Source organism: Neocloeon triangulifer, unplaced genomic scaffold (assembly GCF_031216515.1).
Source record: "Neocloeon triangulifer isolate White Clay Creek 2 clone unplaced genomic scaffold, ASM3121651v1 ptg000022l, whole genome shotgun sequence".
Lineage (NCBI taxonomy): Eukaryota > Metazoa > Arthropoda > Insecta > Ephemeroptera > Baetidae > Neocloeon > Neocloeon triangulifer.
Window position 1 is genome coordinate 4,908,749 of NW_026775562.1, and position 21,968 is coordinate 4,930,716.

General features: G+C 38.1%; 5 protein-coding genes across 12 annotated transcripts in view; 4 read left to right on the plus strand and 1 right to left on the minus strand.

Moving 5' to 3' along the window:
- The window catches only part of LOC132204766 (protein Skeletor, isoforms B/C), a 40,446-nt gene extending 35,641 nt beyond the window's left edge, over positions 1-4,805 (plus strand). The window contains exons 7-12 of the mRNA XM_059633521.1: positions 187-365; positions 427-523; positions 919-1,339; positions 1,730-1,984; positions 2,039-2,202; positions 2,613-4,805. Coding sequence (XP_059489504.1) covers positions 187-365; positions 427-523; positions 919-1,339; positions 1,730-1,984; positions 2,039-2,202; positions 2,613-2,747 — 1,251 coding nt within the window. The 3' untranslated portion in view covers positions 2,748-4,805. The remainder of the gene's footprint in view (positions 1-186; positions 366-426; positions 524-918; positions 1,340-1,729; positions 1,985-2,038; positions 2,203-2,612) is intronic.
- A 616-nt stretch (positions 4,806-5,421) lies between these two features.
- Positions 5,422-21,968, minus strand: part of LOC132204769 (golgin subfamily A member 7) — a 123,764-nt gene continuing 107,217 nt past the window's right edge. The window contains exons 2-6 of one of the 2 annotated variants that reach the window (XM_059633525.1): positions 6,653-6,760; positions 6,456-6,599; positions 6,138-6,290; positions 5,848-5,949; positions 5,422-5,786 (exon numbers count right to left, since the gene is read on the minus strand). In XM_059633525.1, the coding sequence (XP_059489508.1) occupies positions 5,736-5,786; positions 5,848-5,949; positions 6,138-6,290; positions 6,456-6,599; positions 6,653-6,655 (453 nt within the window). In that variant the 5' untranslated portion in view covers positions 6,656-6,760 and the 3' untranslated portion in view covers positions 5,422-5,735. Of the gene's footprint in view, positions 5,787-5,847; positions 5,950-6,137; positions 6,291-6,455; positions 6,600-6,652; positions 6,982-21,968 lie in introns of those variants that run through there. The other variant, XM_059633524.1, reaches the window with a different exon arrangement.
- LOC132204759 (GRB10-interacting GYF protein 2-like) lies at positions 7,217-13,643 on the plus strand. 2 transcript variants are annotated; one of them, XM_059633504.1, is made up of 19 exons: positions 7,217-7,309; positions 7,805-7,863; positions 7,917-8,151; positions 8,208-8,309; positions 8,360-8,515; positions 8,572-8,764; positions 8,820-8,955; positions 9,021-9,134; positions 9,191-9,409; positions 9,466-10,102; positions 10,154-10,284; positions 10,337-10,564; positions 10,630-11,233; positions 11,294-11,418; positions 11,490-12,021; positions 12,197-12,440; positions 12,498-12,695; positions 12,750-12,976; positions 13,043-13,643. In XM_059633504.1, exons 1-19 carry the CDS (start codon positions 7,217-7,219, stop codon positions 13,160-13,162), a joined length of 4,353 nt encoding a protein of 1,450 aa, XP_059489487.1. In that variant the 3' UTR covers positions 13,163-13,643. The 2 variants fall into 2 exon arrangements, with proteins under 2 accessions (XP_059489487.1, XP_059489488.1); XM_059633505.1 differs by having other exon boundaries at positions 9,033-9,134.
- On the plus strand, positions 14,352-19,465 carry LOC132204450 (solute carrier family 41 member 1-like). Of its 6 annotated transcripts, none has more exons than XM_059632956.1 (10): positions 14,434-14,469; positions 15,106-15,136; positions 15,200-15,276; positions 16,356-16,677; positions 16,886-17,065; positions 17,121-17,265; positions 17,490-17,636; positions 17,835-18,191; positions 18,247-18,395; positions 18,708-19,465. In XM_059632956.1, the coding sequence occupies exons 3-10, from the start codon at positions 15,245-15,247 to the stop codon at positions 18,891-18,893; spliced, it is 1,518 nt and encodes a 505-aa protein (XP_059488939.1). In that variant the 5' UTR covers positions 14,434-14,469; positions 15,106-15,136; positions 15,200-15,244; the 3' UTR covers positions 18,894-19,465. The 6 variants fall into 6 exon arrangements, with proteins under 6 accessions (XP_059488943.1, XP_059488939.1, XP_059488940.1 ...); XM_059632957.1 differs by lacking the exon at positions 14,434-14,469 and adding an exon at positions 14,548-14,909; XM_059632960.1 differs by lacking the exon at positions 15,200-15,276 and having other exon boundaries at positions 14,352-14,469.
- The window catches only part of LOC132204345 (solute carrier family 41 member 1-like), a 50,603-nt gene continuing 48,522 nt past the window's right edge, over positions 19,888-21,968 (plus strand). Inside the window, exon 1 of the mRNA XM_059632812.1 lies at positions 19,888-20,016. The gene's annotated coding sequence lies outside the window, so the exon portion shown is untranslated. The remainder of the gene's footprint in view (positions 20,017-21,968) is intronic.

A 21,968-nucleotide genomic window follows, 5' to 3' on the forward strand; every position in this document is an offset into this window, starting at 1 on the left:
TTGCGCAAGCCTCCATGGTGGTACAATCCAGTAAGTACACCTCATTCTCGTTTTTCGGTTTTTATTCTCTATATAATTAGCAGTAGCGTGTGCTTTTTCTTTTCTTTTCCACGATCCACTACTTGATTCATGTTGTTCCGGGCGATTGCGAGATTTTGCTGATTTTTTTCCCTCCGAATTATATAGACGACCAGCACGACGCAAGACCCGCTGCAAATGCCCAAAATGACAAATTGCAACGTGCTGCTCAAAGATCGGCTGCAGGTGCAGTGGGAAATGCACGGCAACGAGGTGCAGGTGCAGCTCTCGGGAAGAATCACCATAAATCAGTACATGGCTTTCGGCATCAGCGGCGAATCGGGAAAGTAAGTCGGGAATTAAATTACTTGAATGAAAAAAAAAATGCTTAAAATTGGAAATTTTCAGATCAGAAATGATTGGATCGGACGTGGTGGTTGCTTTTTACGACAAGGACCAGAAAGAATTCAGGGCTGTCGATTACCACATCACAAAATATGCCCAGGTATTTTATAAGTTTATGAAAATCTTCAAGATTTTTTGTAATAATAATCATAATAATCTTCAAAAACCTATGAAAAAAAGATATAATTTTATTACCAGCTAAGCGACCTAATGAATTATTTATAAAATTAGTTTAAAATAATAAATAATTAATTATTTTCAATTTATTAAATTGTAATTAATTCATTAATAAGCTTAAATTTAATATTGGACATCATAATACAATTAAAAACAAAGATTTAAAAAAATATTATAATTTAAGAAAGTTTATTCTCATTTTTTTCTCTTCAATTTTATATTAAATTATTTATTAAAAACAATAAGAAATTATTTTTATTATTATAATTAAATTATGATTTGAAATTTTTTGCCAATATTTCCCTTTCTTATTTCAAGTGTGATGGAGCGGAAGGCGTTTGTCCCGACGAGAGAATCGGCGGCAAAAACGACGCGATGGTCATTTCGGGCGAGCAAAGGGACGGCGTGATCACCATCACCTACAAGCGACCTCTGCAAACCAGGGACGGCAACAAGGACAAGTCCATTCCCTCCGACTCGGACGTCAACGTGATCGCTGCGATCGGCCCGCTCAACTCGAGGAAGGAGGCGAACGCGCACAACGCCGACGACCGGACGATCGGCGACCTTCGAATCGACTTCAGCAGCAAACACGACCATCAGTGCGCCACCACCCTGTCCGAAAAGATTGAAGGGCCCGTCCTGAAGCCGTGGGATCCTTTGAAAATCGAGGGGACGAAAGAATTCACTGCCCGAATTGGCCCAACTGGAGGAAAAAGGGGTTATATACCAATTACAGGTTAGTGATTGAATTGAAATTACAAATAAATTTATAAATAGTAATTTTACTTTATCTAATCATAATTTTTATTTATGTCACATCAGTTTAGTCATTTTTTTTTTATAAATTTATCAAATTAAAGTATAAAAATAATTAAAAAAATTAAAAATAAATTATTATATTTTAAATTTATTATAAAAATTAAGACAAAATAACAACAATAATAATAATGTTTCGTTAACTATATAATTCAACAGAAAAATTAATTAATTAAAAAAGTAACAACTAAATATTATATTTAAAAAAAAAAAAAACACTTATATGCCTAAAACTGAAATAAATTGTTTCAATTAAAAAGCTAATAAAATTGAAAAATTTATAATTTTTAAAAAACCCTTTCTTCTTCAGGTCATCCTTCTTGGGGCATTGCCTGGTACATCAACGATCTGCTGATTCCTGAGATCACCGTCGAGCGCGGAGAAACGTACATTTTCAAGGTTGAAGGAGGCTTCGACCGGACCAACCCTGCCAAGTACCACCCCTTCTACATCACAGACAGCAGCGAGGGTGGATTCGGACAAAAGACGACCAGGGAGCAGTTGAGGCAGAGGGTGTTTGCCGGCGTTGGTTACGACTCGGAGGGAAATCCGTATCCCAATTCCGGTAAAAATTTAAATATATTTAATTAAAATTCATAATTATTTTAAATTTCCATAGCGGGTCGGTATTGCGAATGGGTGCACAAAACCATTGACCAGTCGGCAAACGAGGAAACGTTCCAGAGTTTTACAAAAACGTTGCGATTGGATTGCGAAAATGGCGAGCCAGCAATTTTGAATTGGACCGTTGCTGCAAACACCCCTAATATTGTTTACTACCAGGTATAGCTATGAATTCAAATTTTTAAAAATGTAGAAAATAAAATTCATAAAAAAGAGTTAAATTAATTTGAGTCCCAACAACTAAAACTCATAATTAAAATGATTAAATTAATTTTGTTTATTTCCATCGGTCAATAATAATTATTAATAAAAAAAAAAATCAATAAATATTAAGAAGTAAGAAGAGAAAATTTTGTTCATCCTGAATGTGAAAGAGGCCAATTTACAAAAAAATTATACTGTGATGTTTTGGTCAAGATAATTTTGTAATTTTTCACATTCAGGAGTAAAAATTCCTCTTTGAAGTTTTGACTGACTTTTAATTATATTGAATTTTGAAACAATTACTTTTCCCATTGTCAAATTTAGAATGATTTCTATCATTTTTATGAAAAACGATTTAATTTCAGTGCTACACACACAACAATCTGGGCTGGAAGATCCGAGTGACGGGCGCGTCTGCAGGCTTGAGCAGCGCCACGCCGCTTTACACGACCTCCGCGGCAGTGCTGGTGCACCTTTTGGTCTTGGCACTCAACAGGTGAACAAGAAACAGAGCGACTTACCTATAAGCGTTTGCGTGATCTTTACACTACGAGGGACAATAATTTTAATGGATAGGTCGAGAGCAAGAAAATCGAATTTTTTGCAGGAAAAAAAACGTAAAAGTCAAATATATTATATGTGTAAACAATTAAGTTAAGGAAACAGGTGTTTAATTGTTTCAGGCTGGAGGAAAATAATGTAATGTCGAGATTTAAATTAAACTGTGTGAAAATTTTGTGATCAAATTATTAAAAAAACAAAATGTTATTCGGATTTGTCGAAGTACAAAAGCATTTGTCGAGAGATGGGGGGCCTTGTTTTTGCGGGATTGACTCAAATAAAGTTCTACAACAAAATAGCTCATGACGAGACAATAATTATAATGTAATGATATGGATTTTAACGAGTATGTTAACAACTTTGTCTTATAATTTCTCAGTAGATACAATTTTTAAAATTTCATTTTTTACTATATACAAAACTTATTACTGTGCAATGTGGGATGACAATAATTTTCACCTACTCTGCTGCAAAAAGCATTACTGAGATAAATGAATGAACTTGCGTCTGAAAAAGACAATAATTTTCACTGGTATCATATTTAAATATAACTGAAAACAATGAAACTGTTCGCAACTATATATACTTGAAATATATTTCCCCGAACCGAAAAATATTAATAATTTTTATATTAACTGATGCGCCAAACGGCGATCAGATTTTGCTTCGTGTTATATGAAATAAAAGACGAAACTAATGTCGAGATTTGTGGTCGAGAAGGAGATGCGTAATTTAAGGGTCACTTAGGGCCGCACACCGAAACTTTTAGGTCAATTTCCCGATGTTTCCGAACTTGATAGTTCAAAAACGTGTAAATATTTCAGCGTTGTACATATCTGACAATAATATAAATCATTTAGAGCTGTTAAAACCGGAATTTCTGTTGCCACCGAAAATGTTTCTTTGTAGAGAGGTTTATGTAATGTTACTAATAACTGTACCAAAATGTTAAATACGAAACAATGTCAGAGATAAACTGTAAAAATGTTAGAATTTATGACAAACTTCATATCCCTTTACAAAATCTTTAATTGCAAAAACATATCTCAACAATATCCAAATTTTTACTTTTTTCCATCTTAAAATTAAGGAGAGTAACGCGCGCTGGCGCTTTTTAATTTTTGCTCGATGTTGGCTAGAAATGTGTAAAGATAGAAATTGATTTTATTTTATACTTTGATTTTTACTTAAGATTTTAGGTGTTGCAAAATATAGGAGATTTAATGTTGTTAATAATAAAGCTTCCAAATTTCTCTCAAATTTCAAAAATTAAAAATTTTCTGGACTCCATTAAAAAGATAATAAACTTCTACTAGTAAACTTCACAGCCATACAACAAAAATATATACTCGCTAAGTTCTAAATTATTTTGCTGAATTTGCACTTAAAAAAGAGTGAAATCAAAATGCCATCAATGCTAATTAAGAGGTTCATAAAATTTGACCCTTTATTTAAAAAAATTTCAAATCTAATAACCAGCACAATTTTCAGGTCTTATTGTTAACTCTAAAATTATATTCCATTCAAACTTGCAACTAGATTTTTAATGTGCCAAGTGCCAAAAGTTAACAAGTTTGTTCTTATCTCTCAAAAAGTTTAAATTAAATTTCTCAAATTCTTAATGGCTTGTTAATTTTTGTTATAATAATTCGAGTGCCTGCTTTTGCAAGGGAAAATATGAAAAATCGAACTTATTTAATGACAATAACAAATGATAAGTCCAGATATATAATCTATAGGACAAAAACTGAAAATGAATGAAAATAATTTTTAAGTGTTGAACAAAGCTTTCAATTATTGTATAGGTGGAGAATCAAGAGGCATTTGTTTCAAATTAGAGTGCATTTTTCTCAGCATTTCCATCCCTAACAGTTTTCAAGCTCTGAAAAATATCTCTGTATAAAACGATCTTGCTGTCTTTGCCATCTAATAATTTTCTGTTAAATGTACATTATTTTTTGCCGGAACAATAAATATCTCAGTCTTGTTGCATTCAAGTGGAAGTTTCAATTAAAAAAATCACATTTTGAATGTATTACGAGAAATCACAATGCTTTATTTATTGGGATTAGAGAACTATGAAGTTTCGCCAAAGCAGGAAAAGTGTTTGATGACGTTGGAAATAATATGACTTCACAATACAATAGAAAGCCTTCAAAATATTAATTAATTGCAGTTATGCAAAAAACAAAAGTATTTACACTTAAATAAATTAATTTCAAGCAACAATAACCTCGTCATTATTTACAGACGGACTTAAGAGAAATTTAGCAAGCCTTCAGTACAGTTTTGACTACAAATCACATAAATTTTCAACTTAAAATCATTTGACATCAGCTACCAATTATCATCAATGGAAAAACACATTCTTTAGATTTAATATTTAAAATGCTACTAAAGAAAAAAAACTAGTACACCTTGACAATTAAGAAATTTGACTCAATGCAGAACAAATTAATCAATATTTTTTTTTAAATTAAATTAAAGATTTGCTCTTTCTCTCAAGTCCAGAGTAAAAATTGCATCGTCACTTTACAGGCTCTACATGAACGTCCATCTGTCCACCCAGAAGAGAAATCAAAGGTATCGACGGATAAATTAAATTGTTCAATCTTTCTTTTTTTAAATGGGAGCACGAGGACAAAACCAAGGAATGCACCACTAATTATACCAACAATAAAATGCACAGATTTTGGCCCTACAAATATAATTTATGAGGTATATAATTATCTTTTCAAGTAAACTCCCTTGCATTCCAAACAATTGCTAAAATTACCAAGTGAAGAGTTTTTTTCCATATGAAAATCGTTTAGAAAAATGGTCTGGCGAGGGAAATGATGAGTCCTACTTTACACATGAAAATCTCAGGGGCGTTGTTAGAATACGGGTTACATGAAAAATTCTTCCGTGGACAGAGAAAGGGAAAGTCATGACCTAGACGTCGCAGTTGCTGGCTCATTTAAAATTGAAATCTCAATCTGGAAAAAATGAATAAATTAAATAATTTTAATCATCCTTTTTAACAATTTCTATTCCTACAACTCTTAGCCCTCTCTCGGAAGGGTCTGTCAACAGAAGTCCTCTTGGTACGTAAACTCTTTCGTTCTGCTCCACCACAAATTTGGCAATTTTCTTCAAACACTGCAAAAATATTTAAGTTGTGATAAGTGAAAGGAATCTATGTCAACGTCGAAATGCTAACAGAGAAGAAGCCATGAAAAAATAGCTTACAAAACCACTTTGGCTTAATTCAAATTTAAAATGGGCTTCTTTAAAATTTTCAAAATTAAGAGAAATACGAATGCTCCGAACTTATATTCTAATCTTACTTTTTCGTAGTGAGTCTCCGTGCACATGTACATGAGATAAGCTGTGAGGCAGGCCATGCACCCCTCACAATAAGTCCCGCAACCTGCTTTTTCCGCTTCAGTGTACATTGCGTTCAGTTGGTTTATTGTGTACTCGAAAGCGTGCCTCTCTATCTGTGAAAACAAAAAGCTTATCAATCAGCAATAGCTTATCGCACAAAGGCAATTAATTAGGAAAGATTAGTCTAGAAGTAAATAGTCATCATTTTCTGTGATGTTATTTTTATAATAAAGACTGATTTAAATATTTATGATGTCCGAGCAAATTCAGTCATATACTTTGTCCTCGAGTTCAGGTGGGAACCAGGTGTTGAACTTGACCAGGGTGCCATCGCTGTAGTCTCTCTGGACAAAGACCTTCATGCAGCCCTGGTTCGTGGTGGTTGTTCTTGGCTGCTGGTTGCTCTGCTCGTGGCTGTGATTCTGTCAAATGATCAAATTTTAGAGATTTCTTTGACGGAGCAGGTCGAACTCACCATTTTGCAATCGTCAGAAATCCGGGCGCACAGTCATAGCCGACGAATGTGGACAAAGTCGGCCGATTTCACCGTTTATTTACGTCAAAGTCAGCAAAGTTTCGGAATTGTTTCGTTCGTGATCTGAATTTGGTGCCACGCCCCTTTTTTGGAACTTTTGCATTCGGGCCGCCAGGGGTCTCACGATTACTTGCCGTGCCGAAATTTTTTAGATCTTTGCATTTTCCTAAATAATTGCCTTAAACACATAAAAAAAAAACAATTAAATTAAAAGAAAAAATCAATCCAAATCATTAATTTCTCTTGTAGGGTCCACGGATAAAAATTTTGGTTAAAATTGCGGGAAAACGTTGCGCGGCGAGAAAACACGACTTCGGAGAAAGGCGCGTGCTGTGATTGGCTGGCCTTGGCCGAAACGCGCGCTGATTGGTCGGCCAGGAAATTCCTCGCATCCTTGTGCTCCGTGATCACGGGTGAGAGCAGATCGCGAACGCGAGTTTTTGGAACAGGCTCGCATGCGTCGGCCGTAGGTGCGATTTTCGCGGGTCGTCTCGTGTGCGACGCATGCGCCTTCGCGACTCCCAAATCGTCAGCATTCAATTGCGGCCATATTGCTGTGTGGTTTGTCCTTTTTCAACTAAACGTTCAACTTTCGAGGTAATTTTTTCACGCCGCGACGTGACAACATTTTCCGAAACGGGCACCTTCGGTCGGCCGAGGTGATTTCCTCCAATTCGGTGCCGACCAAAGGCACCTTTATTTCAAATGAGGCCAACGCGGCCCGATTTAAAACGGGCCTGCCTCGGCTCGGCTAATACGTATTTACTTGGGATTGAAATGAGGCCCTCGTCCGAGGGCACAGTTTTTCGTGTCTTTCGCCCAGAAACGTTTGCCTCTGCAAGTCTGGCACGCAAAGTGGTCTTGTCCATCCTGCATTCGAATTAAAGGTCGCTAAACGCAGAGGCTGAGACACGAGGCCTCGTCGTCAAATCTGGGCCTAAGAAAAGTGATTTGGCTTTTAGATTGACTCGGTACATAAATTCTTGTCGATTTCCGGATGCCTGAAGTATTAAAAACGTCATCGTTCTCATCAGTTTAAAAATTATATTTTTATTAATCCCAAATTTCTAATAAAATTGTTGTATTTTTCAGAGACATTTCTGGTGTCATCCTTCAATCATGACCGACTCATTAAAGTTTGGTCCCGAGTGGTACGTTTAAAGTTTTTGCTTATTTGACTAAAATGAATAATTTAAAATTTCAGGCTCCGAAATCTAACGCAGGCGTCTGACAGTGGCTCCGGCGGGACAGGAGGAGGAACAGCCAACATAACGCCTCGGTACCAGCTGGCAGATTACCGATACGGCAGGGAGGAGATGCTGGCCATGTTTGGCAACATAAAGCCCTCAGTGCCGGACGGTCTGGACAGCTTCCCGATGCTCTTCTTAGAAAAGCCATTGCCACCTCTGGCGCTGATTCAAATGACAGAAGAAGAAACAGTTTGTTTTCCGTCGTCTCTTGTTTATGTGTTTATTGATTATTCCAATTCCAACAGAGAATGTGGCAAAGGGGAATAAACAGCGAGGTGGCGGTCCGGACTTCTGGCTACGGACGGGGATCGGGCCCTGTTCCTATAGGAGGTCGAGGTCTGCCGTTGGTAAAGACTAGTGATTTCTCTTTAGACGTTTTCACTATTCTCTTTGGTAGCAAAATTCTTCCAATTACGGGCCTGTGGTCGGACGGGGACGGGGCGGTCGATTCAGTAACGGCAGGGGTCGTTTCGATGAAGACGCACCTCGGGAACCAGGAGGCGGCTTTCCAATCAACAATTACGCATCCAGAGGCCGATTCGAAAGATCAGTTGTAAGTCCTTTTAATTTACCAGGAAAAAAATGTGACATTTCTATGATTTGTGGCAGAGTGGCCAAGAACGGACTTGGAATGACAAGGCCGAAAACGGGGTTGAGTGGAGTGGAGGCTCTGTTAGTCCCCGTCGAGAGCTAAAACCGTTCTTCGGGAAGCCGCCTATTGACAATTGGAGAAACAACAGCATCGAGGGAGGGGAGGACGGACCTCCTGTAAGACGACCAAGCGGATCTGGAATGAAGTGGAGTCAGTCCATCACAAATTTTAATTTCTTCTCTTTCTAATGATTGAGAAATCCTAGACCGAGCTAGTAGTTGGCGCGACGCAGGAGGCAAGGAGCGGGAGGATTGGCACGGAGAGGGTGATCACGGAAAGGACTACAAGTATCATGACACACAAGAGAACGACAAGGACAGTACCAGTGAAAAACGATATAGGTAATAACAGTTTTTTTTTTTACTTTCAAAAGCAGGAAAGGGCTAATTTGTTTCAATCTAATCAGCATTGATCCCAGTTTCAAGATTCTTGACGCAATCAAAGAGGTGAAGGAAATATCGCATCGCAAAGAAATGCTTACCAAAGAGCTGGATGATTTGGACAAAAAAGTGAAATATTAGTAAGTTTGATTAAATTCCATGTTGAAGAATCATAATTATTGTTTGTCAAAACTAGTGAGGAGCAGGAAAAGTCAGGATCTTGCCAGATTGTGGACTATGCGGAGAGTTTTACCAAAAAGCATTCGATTCAGAGTGACATCAAAAAGCTGGGAGAGATAGAGGAAGCGCTAATCGAGAAAATCAAACTGCACCTGTCACAGAATCCCAGAGCGGCCGAAATGGATCCTGGAGAGGGTCACTTCAGAAGGCATCACGATGGCGATCTTCCCGAGTGGTAATTCTATTGCTAAAGAAAACCTTTGTAACACTTAAACTTGCTTTCTCTTGCAGGGCAACTAGCAATCCCACGGAGGAAGGTGGCTCTTTCGACGACAGTGGGGCATTCCACGGAGGGGTGTTCTTCTGTGAAGATGGCTCCGAGGGAGGATGTTCACCCATGGCAGGAAAAATCAGCACAGAACCCAGTCCTGAACGACTATCTGAAGGCCACAAGAACGCTAAAAACAGGCAGGAGGAGGAAAAACGAGAGGAAGTGAAGCAGCCAAAGCAAGTGTCCCACGTGAAACCCATCATCCCCAAGTACGAACAGCAGCAGGAGAGCATCAAGAAGCAGCCGAACAGAAGCGAACAGCCTGCGAACATTTTGCCTCTGATCATGGGTGAGAAGAGCAATGAAAAGTGGCCTGAGAAATTGGTTGATGATGTTGTAAAAGACGATATGGGTAAAGAAGACAATGTTCGACCCACCGGCAAAGAGGGCTTTTGGTTCTACCTCGATCCGCAGGGCTTTGAGCAGGGCAAGTTTTCTTCAGAGCAAATGCTCGCCTGGACCAAAAGTGGCTTCTTCCCTCCCAATCTGAAGGTCCGCAGGGACAGTGAGGGTTATTTCTCAGAAATTTGTAGATTCCCGGAAATCTGGGAGCAGGCGAGTTTACCTGCCACCGTACAAGAGCCTATTCGTAATGAGGTACTAGAGTTAAATATGGTTTTTTGCTGAACTAAATGTATTTCCCCTCAGTTGCCCCATATCCCAACCCCTTTGAGTGCTGCAGCAGGAAACAGCGGGAACCCGGCGAGCAAAATAGTCAATAACTCAAGCCATAATATCCAGACTGAATTTATCTTGCGTCAATTTGAGGAGGTCGAAAGGTGAATTTGTGATTAACTTCTTTGTTAGTCTTGCTAATTGTATTTGGCACAGGGTAAGGCTTGACAGGTTATCCTTTGAGCCCGAGGATGGTTATTTATCACCAGATGAAAGTTTCGAGTCCAGGAATTTTGATAAGCAAATGATTTGGAATGAACTCAAGAAGGAAAAGGAGAGGAGGGAAATGCACAAAGGACTTGGTGGCACCTTCAGCAATTACCTTCCACTGGACCCCTCCACTTACCCTAGCCTAAAACCAACCACTGCCTGGATAAGCCAATGGCAAGCAATATATTCTTCTTTATTAATAACATTTGGAATGCTAACAATTCATTTTAACTTTTAAGGATGCAAAAGCAATTCGCCAAATTGGCCAGCGGCAAGAAGCGCTTTTTGCCGGAGGAGAAGGAGATGCTAATTTTGTTCAAGATGCATGAAAAGAAACTCGAACTGGACAAGAAGGAGAAGGTCATGCGGGTCATGCCAAACGTTGCCCCCGGTGATTCGTGGCACCTTCCCACAGTTCCTAGTGTGCCTGACTCGCTCTGGGGCTCTGAGCCTGCGGCGCAGCCCACCTCGAGGCTTGTTGAGTCGTTGTGGGGGGATCTGGATCCCATTCCACTGCCGCAGTCGGTGCCATCGTCCATGTGGGGTCTGGCCAACAGCAATGGCATTCCGCATCCGAGGCAGCAGTTCAGTGGCACCTTTGACAAGGTAGAGGCGGACGCCCTCGAGCTGGAAAAACTGGCAGCCGAGGCCACAAGTCGAAGGGAAAATCACAGGCGGGAGGAGAATTTGCGTATCCAAAAGGAGATTGAGGCTGCAAAGAAGGCTATTGAGATGAAGAGGCTTGAGGAGGAGAAGAAATTGCAGGAAGAGGCTGAAAAACAAAGACAAGAAATGATTGCCAGGCAGATAGAGATGGAAAAGGAAAGGATTCGACTTGAACAGGTGTGCAATGGTCCATAAAAGATTGGGATTGTTTATTGAGATGGATTCTTTTTACTATAGGAAATGCAGAAAAAGAAAATGGAGGAGGAAGCTGCGATGAGACAAAGGGAGATGGAAAGAAAATTGGCCGAGGAAGAGGAAAGGAGGCGAGAGCATGAGGAGAAGGAGAGGAAGAAAGCTAAAAAGTATGTAAATTTTTTTCATGATTAGACTATAGTAATTTGTTTTATAAAATATTTTGTTTTGAAATTCTCAGGGCACAAGAGGAAGCGCTCAAGAAACAGCAGCAGCAGGCAGCTGCTCGGAAGAAAGAGTTGGAAATGCAGAGTGTACAGCAGGTGGAGGCGCAGATGAAGCAGCAAAAACAGGAGCAAATGAAAAGGCTGAAGGAGCAGCAAAAACAACAGGAGCTGCTCAAGCAGCAGCAGCAGCAACAGGAATTGCAAAGGCAGCTCGATATCCAGCGGCAGCAGGAGCTCCGGAAACAACAGGAGATCATGCTCGAGCAGCAGAGGAAAAAGGAGGCCAAGGCGGCCGGAGCGGCCAAGGCCGCAAAGACGGCCCCTTGGCTCCAACAGGCCGCCACTATGAAGAACTCGGTGACCAGCCTGGCTGAAATCCAAAAACTGCAGAAGGAGGAGACGCAGAGGGAAATCGCTGCCGTGCAGGAGCAGCGCAGCAAAATGCAGCAAAGTCTGTTCGTGGAGGAGCCGAGCCGGCCGTGGGAAGCTTCTGCACAAAAGGTCTCACAGACCATGCTCAACTTGCAGCAAATTCAGGAGGAACAAGTAAGTATTTTTCTTTAGTAGGAGTTTTAAACTAATTAATTTTGTTTTATTAAATTCATCAGGATTGGAACAACAAAATTGAAATTTTAGATGTAATAAAATCTGATTTCTATTTTAAAAACCATTTTAAATCTAAACTATTTTTATATGAAATTTTATTTGCATTATTTTACAGAAGAAGAGTAGAATTGACACCTCGACCTACAGTGCTCCTCCGATGCCAATTCCTATGCCAATCTCAAATCCTGTGAGCAACACCTGGAATTCAGCATGGTCTCAAGCTCCAACCCAGACTGTTGGCATCTGGGGTCAGAGCGCGACCTCTAAGGTCATCGCCAAGCCTGTCCATTCCACTCAGCCTGCGCCACAGGCGCCGGCGCCAATGCCTGCCAGCATTTGGAACGCAGACCCTGAGCCAGGTGATAACCACAAGCACTGAAAACTTACTTTGAACTAATTTGTCTTCCAATCTCCAGTTCAATCAGCACCCCCGGCAGCTCAAAAGACAACTGCGGCTGCCGCCTCAGCAGCCAAAAAGAAGCCCGCAAAGAACAAGTCCAAGAAAGAAGAGGCGCAAGTCATGAAGATCTTTGAGTCAAAGTCCTTCTCGGATGACTTCACGGCGTGGTGCGTTCAATCCTTAAGTGCCCTTGATTCGGACGTCGAAATCGACAGTGAGTCTCTTTTTTATATTTATCAAAAATGGATTTTGATTTTTCATTTATCAGTCCCCACGTTTGTGAGCTTCCTGAAAGATATTGAGTCTCCGTTTGACATCAACGACTATGTGCGTTCGTACCTAGGCAACGGCCAAGAAGCGAGAGAGTTTGCCAAGAATTTCATCGAGAAGCGGTCCAAGTGGCGCAACTCTCAGAGGAGGGCTATTGCCGAGGACGACATGTGCAAACCTGCCCCGGCGGTCAACCCTAATGATAGCGATTTCCTTGAAGTCAAGGTAAAAGAAAAACAGCCTTGTAATTTTGTGTGTGTAAATTTGCTAATTAAAATTTCTTTTTCACAGGGCAAGGCTAAAAAAATCAAGAAGAAGCCAATGATGAAGGTGGACAGTCGCATTCTGGGCTTCAACGTCACCGCAGCTCCGGACAGACTCAACGTGGGCGACCGCGACTATGGCGAATAGTGATTTGAAAGACTTTTCCAAGAGACTCATAACCAATAATCGCTTTCAGTCAACCACAATAACAATTAACCTTTCTCTCTCTATCAAAAATCAAAAGAAACAAATCCGAGCAGTATTATTACTTAATGCGCGAAAGTCTCATAATTTATTGAATTGCATTGCGTTGAACTTTTTGATTCCATTCCTTAAAGACTTATATATGATTGAACCCTCCTGCCTCTGACAAGAGAACAATATAATTTGCACGCGGCCGGATAAAATAAAGTATGTAGCCACATGAGCCACGGGTGAACAAACGACTGAAACACTTACCACGCACGGACGCTTCGTCTTGTGCTCGAACTTTGGAAAATTGTATTTTGAAAGAAAAAAAAGAAGCAAAGAAATTTGAGAATCATCTGCAAAATGATAATTGCTCCTTGTACAAAATGATATTTATAGTACGTTGAAAACAAACTGCAATAAATTTTATTTCCAACTACACTAATTTGCCTGTGATTTTTTAAAGATAGAAATTTAGGAAAGATGAAAGAGGGAGTTTCGTGTCCTCAACTAAATAAGCAAACCTGCTGCTGATTAAAACAGCAAACAAATAATTAGCGGCCTGAATACATAATTAAGTGCTAAAAGTTGTCAGACCATTTTGTAAACTGGTCACGTCAGGTAGCGCTGCTTTTTAAAGGTTTGAAATGAGGATTACTTTGATGAAAGCAGAAAACATTTTCAGCAATTTATTTTTTTGTAGTCAAGAGATTTTATTTAAAAAAAAATGTTGCTATTTTGCTAGCTTAGATTATTTTTATTGGAATTAATTAATATTTTTCCTTCTTAAAATTTGAAGTTTTAACTTATTCAATTCTGGAAAATTTTCGTACAACTTTTCTTTTTAATTTGATCATTTTTAATAATTTTGATTTAAATTTGTGTTTCTAAAATACCATAACTTTTGTACATGATTTTTTTTAAGTTAAAAGCGGTAGATTCATAAAAATTAATTTTAATTAAACAAAATAGTGCTTTTCCTGCGCACATCAGGGCCTTTTCCTCAGGTGGTGCTTCCGGTTCTCCATGATAACCGATGGCGCTCTCTGATTGGCTGTCGGTGCGTGACGTCAGGGGTGCCTCCGAATTTGTCCAAAATCTCGGCAACGAGTGGACGAATTTAAATTTCGAGTTCATAAATGGAAACTGCAGATCATTTCCAATCCAGCGATGTGCGAAACATAATTTCTTATGTGAGAAAAAAACCGCCAATCGGTTTTTCAATATCGATATTCTTCGCCAAAACCAAACGTAAACAAACACAGGCAAGTGTCATCGGCAGGTGTTGTCGGCCGAATTCGCTCGTGCGGCGGCGAAATCGGTGCGGTTTCGGCGCCGAATCGAGTCGAGAAGTGTGTCAGCCGTCGTGCGAGAGATAAATCGCCGACGTCGGCGGTTCGCGGGTCAAATTAGAGACTCGGACGCAAAAGTGCATTCGCAGCACCATTGCTCCTCGTTTTCTGTTTCCACAAGCCTGCTTTCTTATCTCGCTGTAGACAAACAATAACACTTGAACCCTTTCGAGGCCGTGGCCGTCACTCAGCACCGACGTGGCCGATCTGTCGGCCGATCCGTCTCCGACTGGTTATCCGGTTAATTAATTGTTCTCCGTATCATTCGATTGCCGCTAATCTTGGTTGAACGATAAGGAGCCTCTGGAGTTCTAATTGACCGGCGTTTACAACGAATTGTTTGCGATTGCTGTGTGAGTTGGCCGAATTTTGAACTTAAATATTTGTAAATTTCGGGTATTACAATCAAAATTATTATGTATCGCTTTAAAGATGAGCAATTTGTTATAAACATGGAGCCGAGTGGTGAGGACGGACGGGCACAATTTTTAATTTGATCTTCAACTGAAATTTCAATTCTGATTTTAATTTTTATAAATTTTTTTACAGAAGAACCTTATTCAGATTCAGCCTTGAGATGGTGAGTTTTCGTTTTGAATTTAATAATTAATTAAACTTCTATATATTTCATCCAAAATTTCAGTTTTCAGCCGTCTGAGTTCATTTCACTCCGTTTTATTAGCAAATTATGACAAATATGAATGAAATTGACAATATTTTGTGAGTCTACGCTATATTTTGAGTAGTTTGAAACTTAATGGAGTGTGTTATATTTTTTTGTAGAATTAAACCAGTTTTATTAAGTTGGAACTTTTAACTTTTCCAACGTCATCAAGTTGGAATGGGTTATCACTTTTTAATTTTGTGTTATCTTAGTTAAAACTATATAATGAGTAACAAGTGTACTTGAAACAAGTTTTAACAAGTCTCATCAGCTAAAATTGACGTTTTTATTGCAAAGGTCATTTCAATCAAGCTCTAGTTTAATGAGAAAATTTGAATTTTGATAAACAATTGATTAAATATTAATTTCTTTTAAAAACTTTCTCATTTAATTAAGTTTTGTGGAAATTCTTAACTTGAAAATACTTTTTAAATAGAAAATCAATGAATTTTGGTAAACTTACAAGAAAAAGTTGAAAAAAATTCCTGTTTTAAAGATATTTTATTTGTTGGTTAGCATTAAGATATCAAATAATATTTTGTTTTATCAAATCCTGATTTTCAATTTTTTAAGAATTAATTTTTCTCAAGTATATATAGAAGAAGTTGTTGAAATGTAAAATTGTGAACATTTCTTATGTTTTTCCAACATTCATCTAGGTTGTGGTCCCAAAATTCTCAAAATTTACGACAGAAATTTGTTAAAAAAAGATTCAAAATTAAATAAATTCTAATTTTTTTTTTTTTTTTTTTAATGAAAATCATATTTAATTTTCAGTTGAATCTTAGACTTTGTAATCCAGAGATATTAATTTTTTATAGAGTTAATTTCTCTCTCTTGAGTATTTAGAAAAATGAAAATTATTGAAAACGTTTCTTATTTTTTTGGTTGTGGTCCAAAAATTCTGCAGAGTGCGGTTTGTGTTGTTTTGATTGAAGGGGCGGGTCGTGCTAAAAATAGGCAACCTTTGTCTGGGGGTGAGGAGAAGCCTCCTGCAATTTATTCAGTTGCTCTTTCCCGTTTATCCAACTTCAGGATTAAGGTTTTCCTTCTCTCTCTTTCTCGTCTGATTTGCAAATTTGTGCCTTTCTTGTAAAATTGATATTTTATATTAATTCGATTTGAATTTCGGCAGGGGTGCCTACGAGTCTGGGAGCGAAATGCCGCCCAAGGGCGCGAGTAAAAAGGGCGGCCGGCACAGAAAAGGACGCAAAAACATGGCGAGTCTGAACGGCACGGCCGAGGACGAGGTGAGCCTGATGGCCGCCGGCGAACTGGAGCTGGACGACGACTTCCAGCTGCTGCACGACACCAAGCGGAAAAAGCAGCCGTCGGCGGCCAAGCACAAGTTCGAGCCCGAGGAAAACGTCTCCACCATCGCCGTCCAGGTCTTCATACCCTTCCTTGTGGCCGGACTCGGCATGGTCGGCGCAGGTCTCGTCTTGGACATTGTCCAGGTACAAGAATTTTTTATATAATCAAATTTTTTTATAAATTATTTTGAAATTAAGTGAATTAAACCTGTAAATTTGAAATTTAAATGAAAAATATTATAAAATAAATTTTTCCTGTCAATTTTATACAGAAATTTAAAAAATTACATAATCACTTTTTTATTATTTTTAAATTTGTCATGTTAATTACTAAATTTTAATTTTATTGCAGCATTGGGAAGTGTTCCGAGTAGTTTCCGAAGTATTTATCCTGGTGCCAGCCCTGCTCGGCCTCAAGGGCAACCTCGAAATGACGCTGGCCTCTCGTCTCTCCACGCAGGCCAATCTCGGCTACATGGACACTCCGAAGCAACAGTGGAGTCTCATCGTCGGAAACCTGTCATTAATTCAGGTACGTCTAAAACCTAGCTTAATTATTCAATTCTAAATTTATTGAGTCGTTTCAGTGTCAGGCGATCGTGGTTGGGTTTTTGGCTTCGATGGCTGCTATGATCATGGGCTGGATCCCAGAGGGAAAGTTCGACATCGACCACGGCCTTCTGCTGTGCGCTAGCAGTTTGGTCACTGCCTCTCTTGCTAGTTTTGTTCTAGGCAAGTTAGAAAATGCACTAAAATATAAATTTTTCAAATGGAGGGTTAATTAAAAACATTTTCAATGAAAAATGTAAAAAAATAACTAAAATTACCCAAATGAGGTTTAAATTAAAATATTATTATCAATTGAATCCATTTAAATCATACAATTCCATTTAGGAATATACAATTCCATTTAGGAATTTATTTTTGCTCCTAATTATTTAAATTGATGAATTCAGGTATTGTGATGATTGCTGTGATACTCGCTTCGAGGAAATTCAACATAAACCCCGACAACGTTGCCACTCCCATTGCCGCCAGCATGGGAGATCTGATCACCATCACCCTGCTCTCGTGGATTGCCTCGCTCCTCTTCGAAGCAATTGGTACTTTGACAATTTTTATTCAATTTTAAATTAAATTAAGAAAAGTTTATATTTTGAAAATTCAAGAACAAAACATATTTAAATTTATCATTTTAAACGTTTCTGAAATTGAATTTTGAATTAATTCTCTTTGATTCCCAAAATTTTAGGGAATTGATTTGTAAGCAATATTAAATTTTATTTTAACTTTTCTCTCAGGTACTCGGCCGTGGTTGGCGCCCCTGATCATCGGCTTCTGTCTGCTGCTGACTCCGTTCTGGGCCTGGCTCTGCCGGCAGAACAAGTACACGAAGGAGGTGCTCAGCTCAGGGTGGACGCCCGTCGTTCTGGCCATGCTCATCAGCAGCATCGGAGGCGTCATTCTCGACCTGACCGTGGCTCTGTTCAAGGGTATCGCCGTCTTTCAACCGGTCATCAACGGCGTGGGTGGCAACCTGGTTGCGGTCCAGGCCAGTCGGATCTCGACCTCCCTGCACAGGGACGGCAAACTGGGCGTCCTGCCGTCCTACGCGTCCAAGATCTGCATCAACCCTATCACCGTTTTCTGTGCCAAGGGTAAAATTTGAAATAATCTTCTATGGCAAAAATTAGATTTGTGTAAATTCTACAGGAGGCCATGCGAGAACTGCTCGAGTGTTGATGGCGATGGTCATTCCTGGCCACTTGATATTCTCATACACAATCAGCTACTTACAAGCGGGTCACACATCCTTAACTCCCATTTTTGTTGTTATTTATTTGATAGCAGCTGTCATTCAGGTATGAAATTTTTATAAATGCCATATTCATTTATGCACAATTTCCTCCTGGACTGATTTTGCAATGATATTTAATTGGAAAATTTTAGCAAAATGCATCTGGGTCAAAATCCAAGTTTTTTGCACAATTTTTTTTATTAATTTGTGAAATAATTTTTATGTTATTTTGTTATTTTTTTTATTTGATTTGCTAATTTTTTTTATTGAAGAACTGCTTAAAATTTGCAAATCTGAAGTTGCAAAATTTGTCTTGAGAAATGCAATCTCCACTTGGTATTTTAAATCATGAAGTAAATTTGATGATATTGTTTAGGTATTTTTGTTGCTCTACGTTGCTCACGTGATGGTACACTGGATGTGGACAAAACGGATCGACCCCGACAACTCTGCGATCCCGTACCTGACTGCCCTGGGCGACCTTTTGGGCACAGGTCTCTTGGCCATGGCGTTCCAGTTCCTCTACGTGATCGGCGACCGCGACAGTGACGTCGGAGACTAAGCGAAAGAAAGAAAGACAAACGAAAGTATAAATCTCAGAACTTGTTCAGTGATGTTGTTGGTTGGTATGGAGCCTCTAGTCCTGCTATGTTCACTTCAGGTTTGCCATAAATATTTAGAAAAACTCGTGTCATTTGTGTAAAGAGAATCAAAAGTAAAAAAGACAAATTTTTTAATAGTTTTGTCTGAATTATTGTTTGGCAGGAGAAAAAGATGTATTATTTTTAAGAAGAGGTTTATATTGAAGGAGTCTGATGAGGACAAATAATTATTGCAAACATTGTTAAGTTTTAAATTGAATTCTGCTGTTGTTTATGATATCGGGAGATTATTTCGAATCGCGTGACTTGCCAAGTGAAATTTTAATTGAACCAAATGGTGCCTTAAGAATCAATTCTCTTGATGTTCTCTTTGTGTTTTTTTTCGCCCACCAAAATGTGTTTTCGAGTTTAATTACAAACAAACAATGATAATATCGTTCTAAGCTCTGATTTCAAGAACACGAAATTTATATTAACTTATTATTGTTTCCCCATTGTAACGTGTAGAAATAAATAAATACATATCAATTAATCTTTGTGTTTTTTTGCCACTTCCGAAGACGAAAGTAATATAGACCATCAGTGCTGTGTGACAATGACATTCAATGAAATCATAGAAGGGCTTTTCAACAGCAGTGTGTTGTAATGTAGCAATTTGTTCAGCTGTAAACTACGAACAAATTCAAAGATTGATTTCTTTTTGCTAGAATTTTTGAAACAAAATAAAAATTAGACTAAAATAATTTCAGATTTTTAAAAAAAGGCTAAGCTTTAAAATTTTTTGCAAAAAAAAATCAACTGGGAGCAAGTTTCGTTTCGGAAGCGGAAGTGGCCGTTTAAGTGAGTTCTATCTTTGGCGAAAGATTGGCGGATTCTTTCTGTCACCTCGACGAGGGATTGAAGGACTTTCCGGGGCTAATTGGCCGCCTCAGCGAGAGTGGCAAAAGGCGCGGAGAAATTGCGTTGGCTCGACCACACTCCGAGTCGTCCTCTCGCCGCGACACCCGCCCGCACCATCCAGGCCCGCCGACGGCCCCTCAACACCATCCTTTCGACCGCTAATTCAAATTTTCAGCAAAATTAGTGAGTAGTGAAAATTTCCCTAAAAAATAAGACCAAATAACTTTCGCTTTCAAATTAAACAAAAAATTATTATACACAATCTTTATTATTTTAATTTGCATCTTTTGAATTTTATTTTTCAATGGAATTTTAAGTGAGTTTCGAAAGATTCGTTTGATGAAAACCGAGATCAAATTAATTGGCCGCTGACATTTAATGGAGAAGATTGATTCTAATTTGCATGCGGAGGCGATCACTTGCAAATCATGTCCCTCTAACGTGCACACACACATGAATCCACAAATTGACAAGTTACGCAACATTGACGATAGAATGAGTGAGCGCTGATTGTCTTATGCAAAAACGGCCGTGGAAATACATATAATAAAGGGGCACGCTGAGTTTCGAAATTCGAAAATTCCAAATGGAAACGAATCGCTTTTTGATTGCGTTTTTGTCGCGACCCAACGGCGGGATAAAAAATATGGCGACTCTCAAATCACAAGGGTCGCCACTTGGCATATAATTAATTAATGGGCTCGGGTGCGAAAAAGCAAACGTCGCAATTTTATTTCCAAACCGCGGCTACATCCTGCGAATTTAAATTGCAGAGATGATCGATTAAAGATGATTATAATCTTATATCTATACCTGAAATTTTATAATTTTTCAAATCGGATGTAAAAGAAGGTAAAAAATAAATAAAGGAATTTAAAAAAAGTTTAGAGTTTCATAATTTTTACTTGGATTATTCTTATGTTTGTCAATATAAACTTCTTTTCATGGCTGGGGACGAAATTATATCATGAAAAATAACTTTTTGCTACCGCGGTTGCATATTTTAAATGACATGCATCACAATAACTACTTTATTTTATGTTTTTTTCTGAACAATGAAGTTGGGAATTTTTCGAATTTTTTCTTTTAATTGCATAATTTGAAAGTATATTTTACTGTTTTTTGGCTCTACTTTATAAGCAGCAGAAATTTATAAAAAAAAATTATCCCATAAAAATTTCAACCCTTATTTCTTGATAAAATTTTAAAAATATGCTAATTTTTAGTCACTTTGGTTAATACAAGTAAATTTTAAAATTTCACTCAGAAATTACAGTAATTATCATTATTATAATGTAATTTTTTTACATAATCGAACCCATTTTAAATATGATCCCCTGGTAGATCTTTAATTAAATAAATGAACACAATTTAAAAATAAAATAAAATTAAAAAATTGTTATGCCATGAACGTAATTTAAAAATTTGCTCCTTGATTTCATAATTTCTCGGTTCCCATGGAATACCATTCTGATGAAGATTATCTCCGTTCAATGTTTTTGTTAGTCTTTCTATTTGAGACATTTCAAAAAAACCCTCTTTAATTTTATAAAACCTTATTATTTATAAATTACATTCATTCATTACAATCAATTTACATCAAAATTAAAAACTGTCTTAAATTTTATTTATTTAATTAATTTCTCAAATTCAAATCTTCAGACTTATTGTTTTATGGTCCCGATGAGGTCCTAAAAGGATTTGGCCAGACTCGAAAGTTATTTCTATCTACTTTAAATGTGCAAGGGCGGGAGGCGTTATTTCAGTTCTAAATTGTGCACACACGAGCTGCTCAAAAGCAATTGAAACGCAATTTTGTCCCATTAGCAATATGAGAGCGAGCGCGGGCTTTGTGATGGCACACATCATTATTGGTGTATCATATATATTTATCTGCTCAGTCAGAGTGTGGTGCGGATGAACACAGTACGTACCACTTTTGTAACGCAGCGATGTATTAACTCACCACGGATGTGAAAGAAATTGAATTAAAATTTATTTAAGAAAAAATTGATAATTTACGTAGCAAACAGATAAATTAAAATGAATAATAATTGTATATTTTAAGGAGTAGATTTAAATTAGTGATTTAAATCATTGAATTTTCAGTTAAATTACACCACAAGTGGTTTCAA

Coding starts and splice junctions, on each gene's coding strand:
- LOC132204450 (XM_059632955.1), top strand. Junction 17,066..17,120: donor GAAACCTGTCATTAATTCAG/GTACGTCTAAAA, acceptor GAGTCGTTTCAG/TGTCAGGCGATCGTGGTTGG. Junction 18,192..18,246: donor CACCGTTTTCTGTGCCAAGG/GTAAAATTTGAA, acceptor TAAATTCTACAG/GAGGCCATGCGAGAACTGCT.
- LOC132204759 (XM_059633504.1), top strand. CDS start 7,217: ATGCGCCTTCGCGACTCCCAAATCGTCAGCATTCAATTGCGGCCATAT. Junction 7,310..7,804: donor CTAAACGTTCAACTTTCGAG/GTAATTTTTTCA, acceptor TGTATTTTTCAG/AGACATTTCTGGTGTCATCC. Junction 12,441..12,497: donor GAACGCAGACCCTGAGCCAG/GTGATAACCACA, acceptor TCCAATCTCCAG/TTCAATCAGCACCCCCGGCA.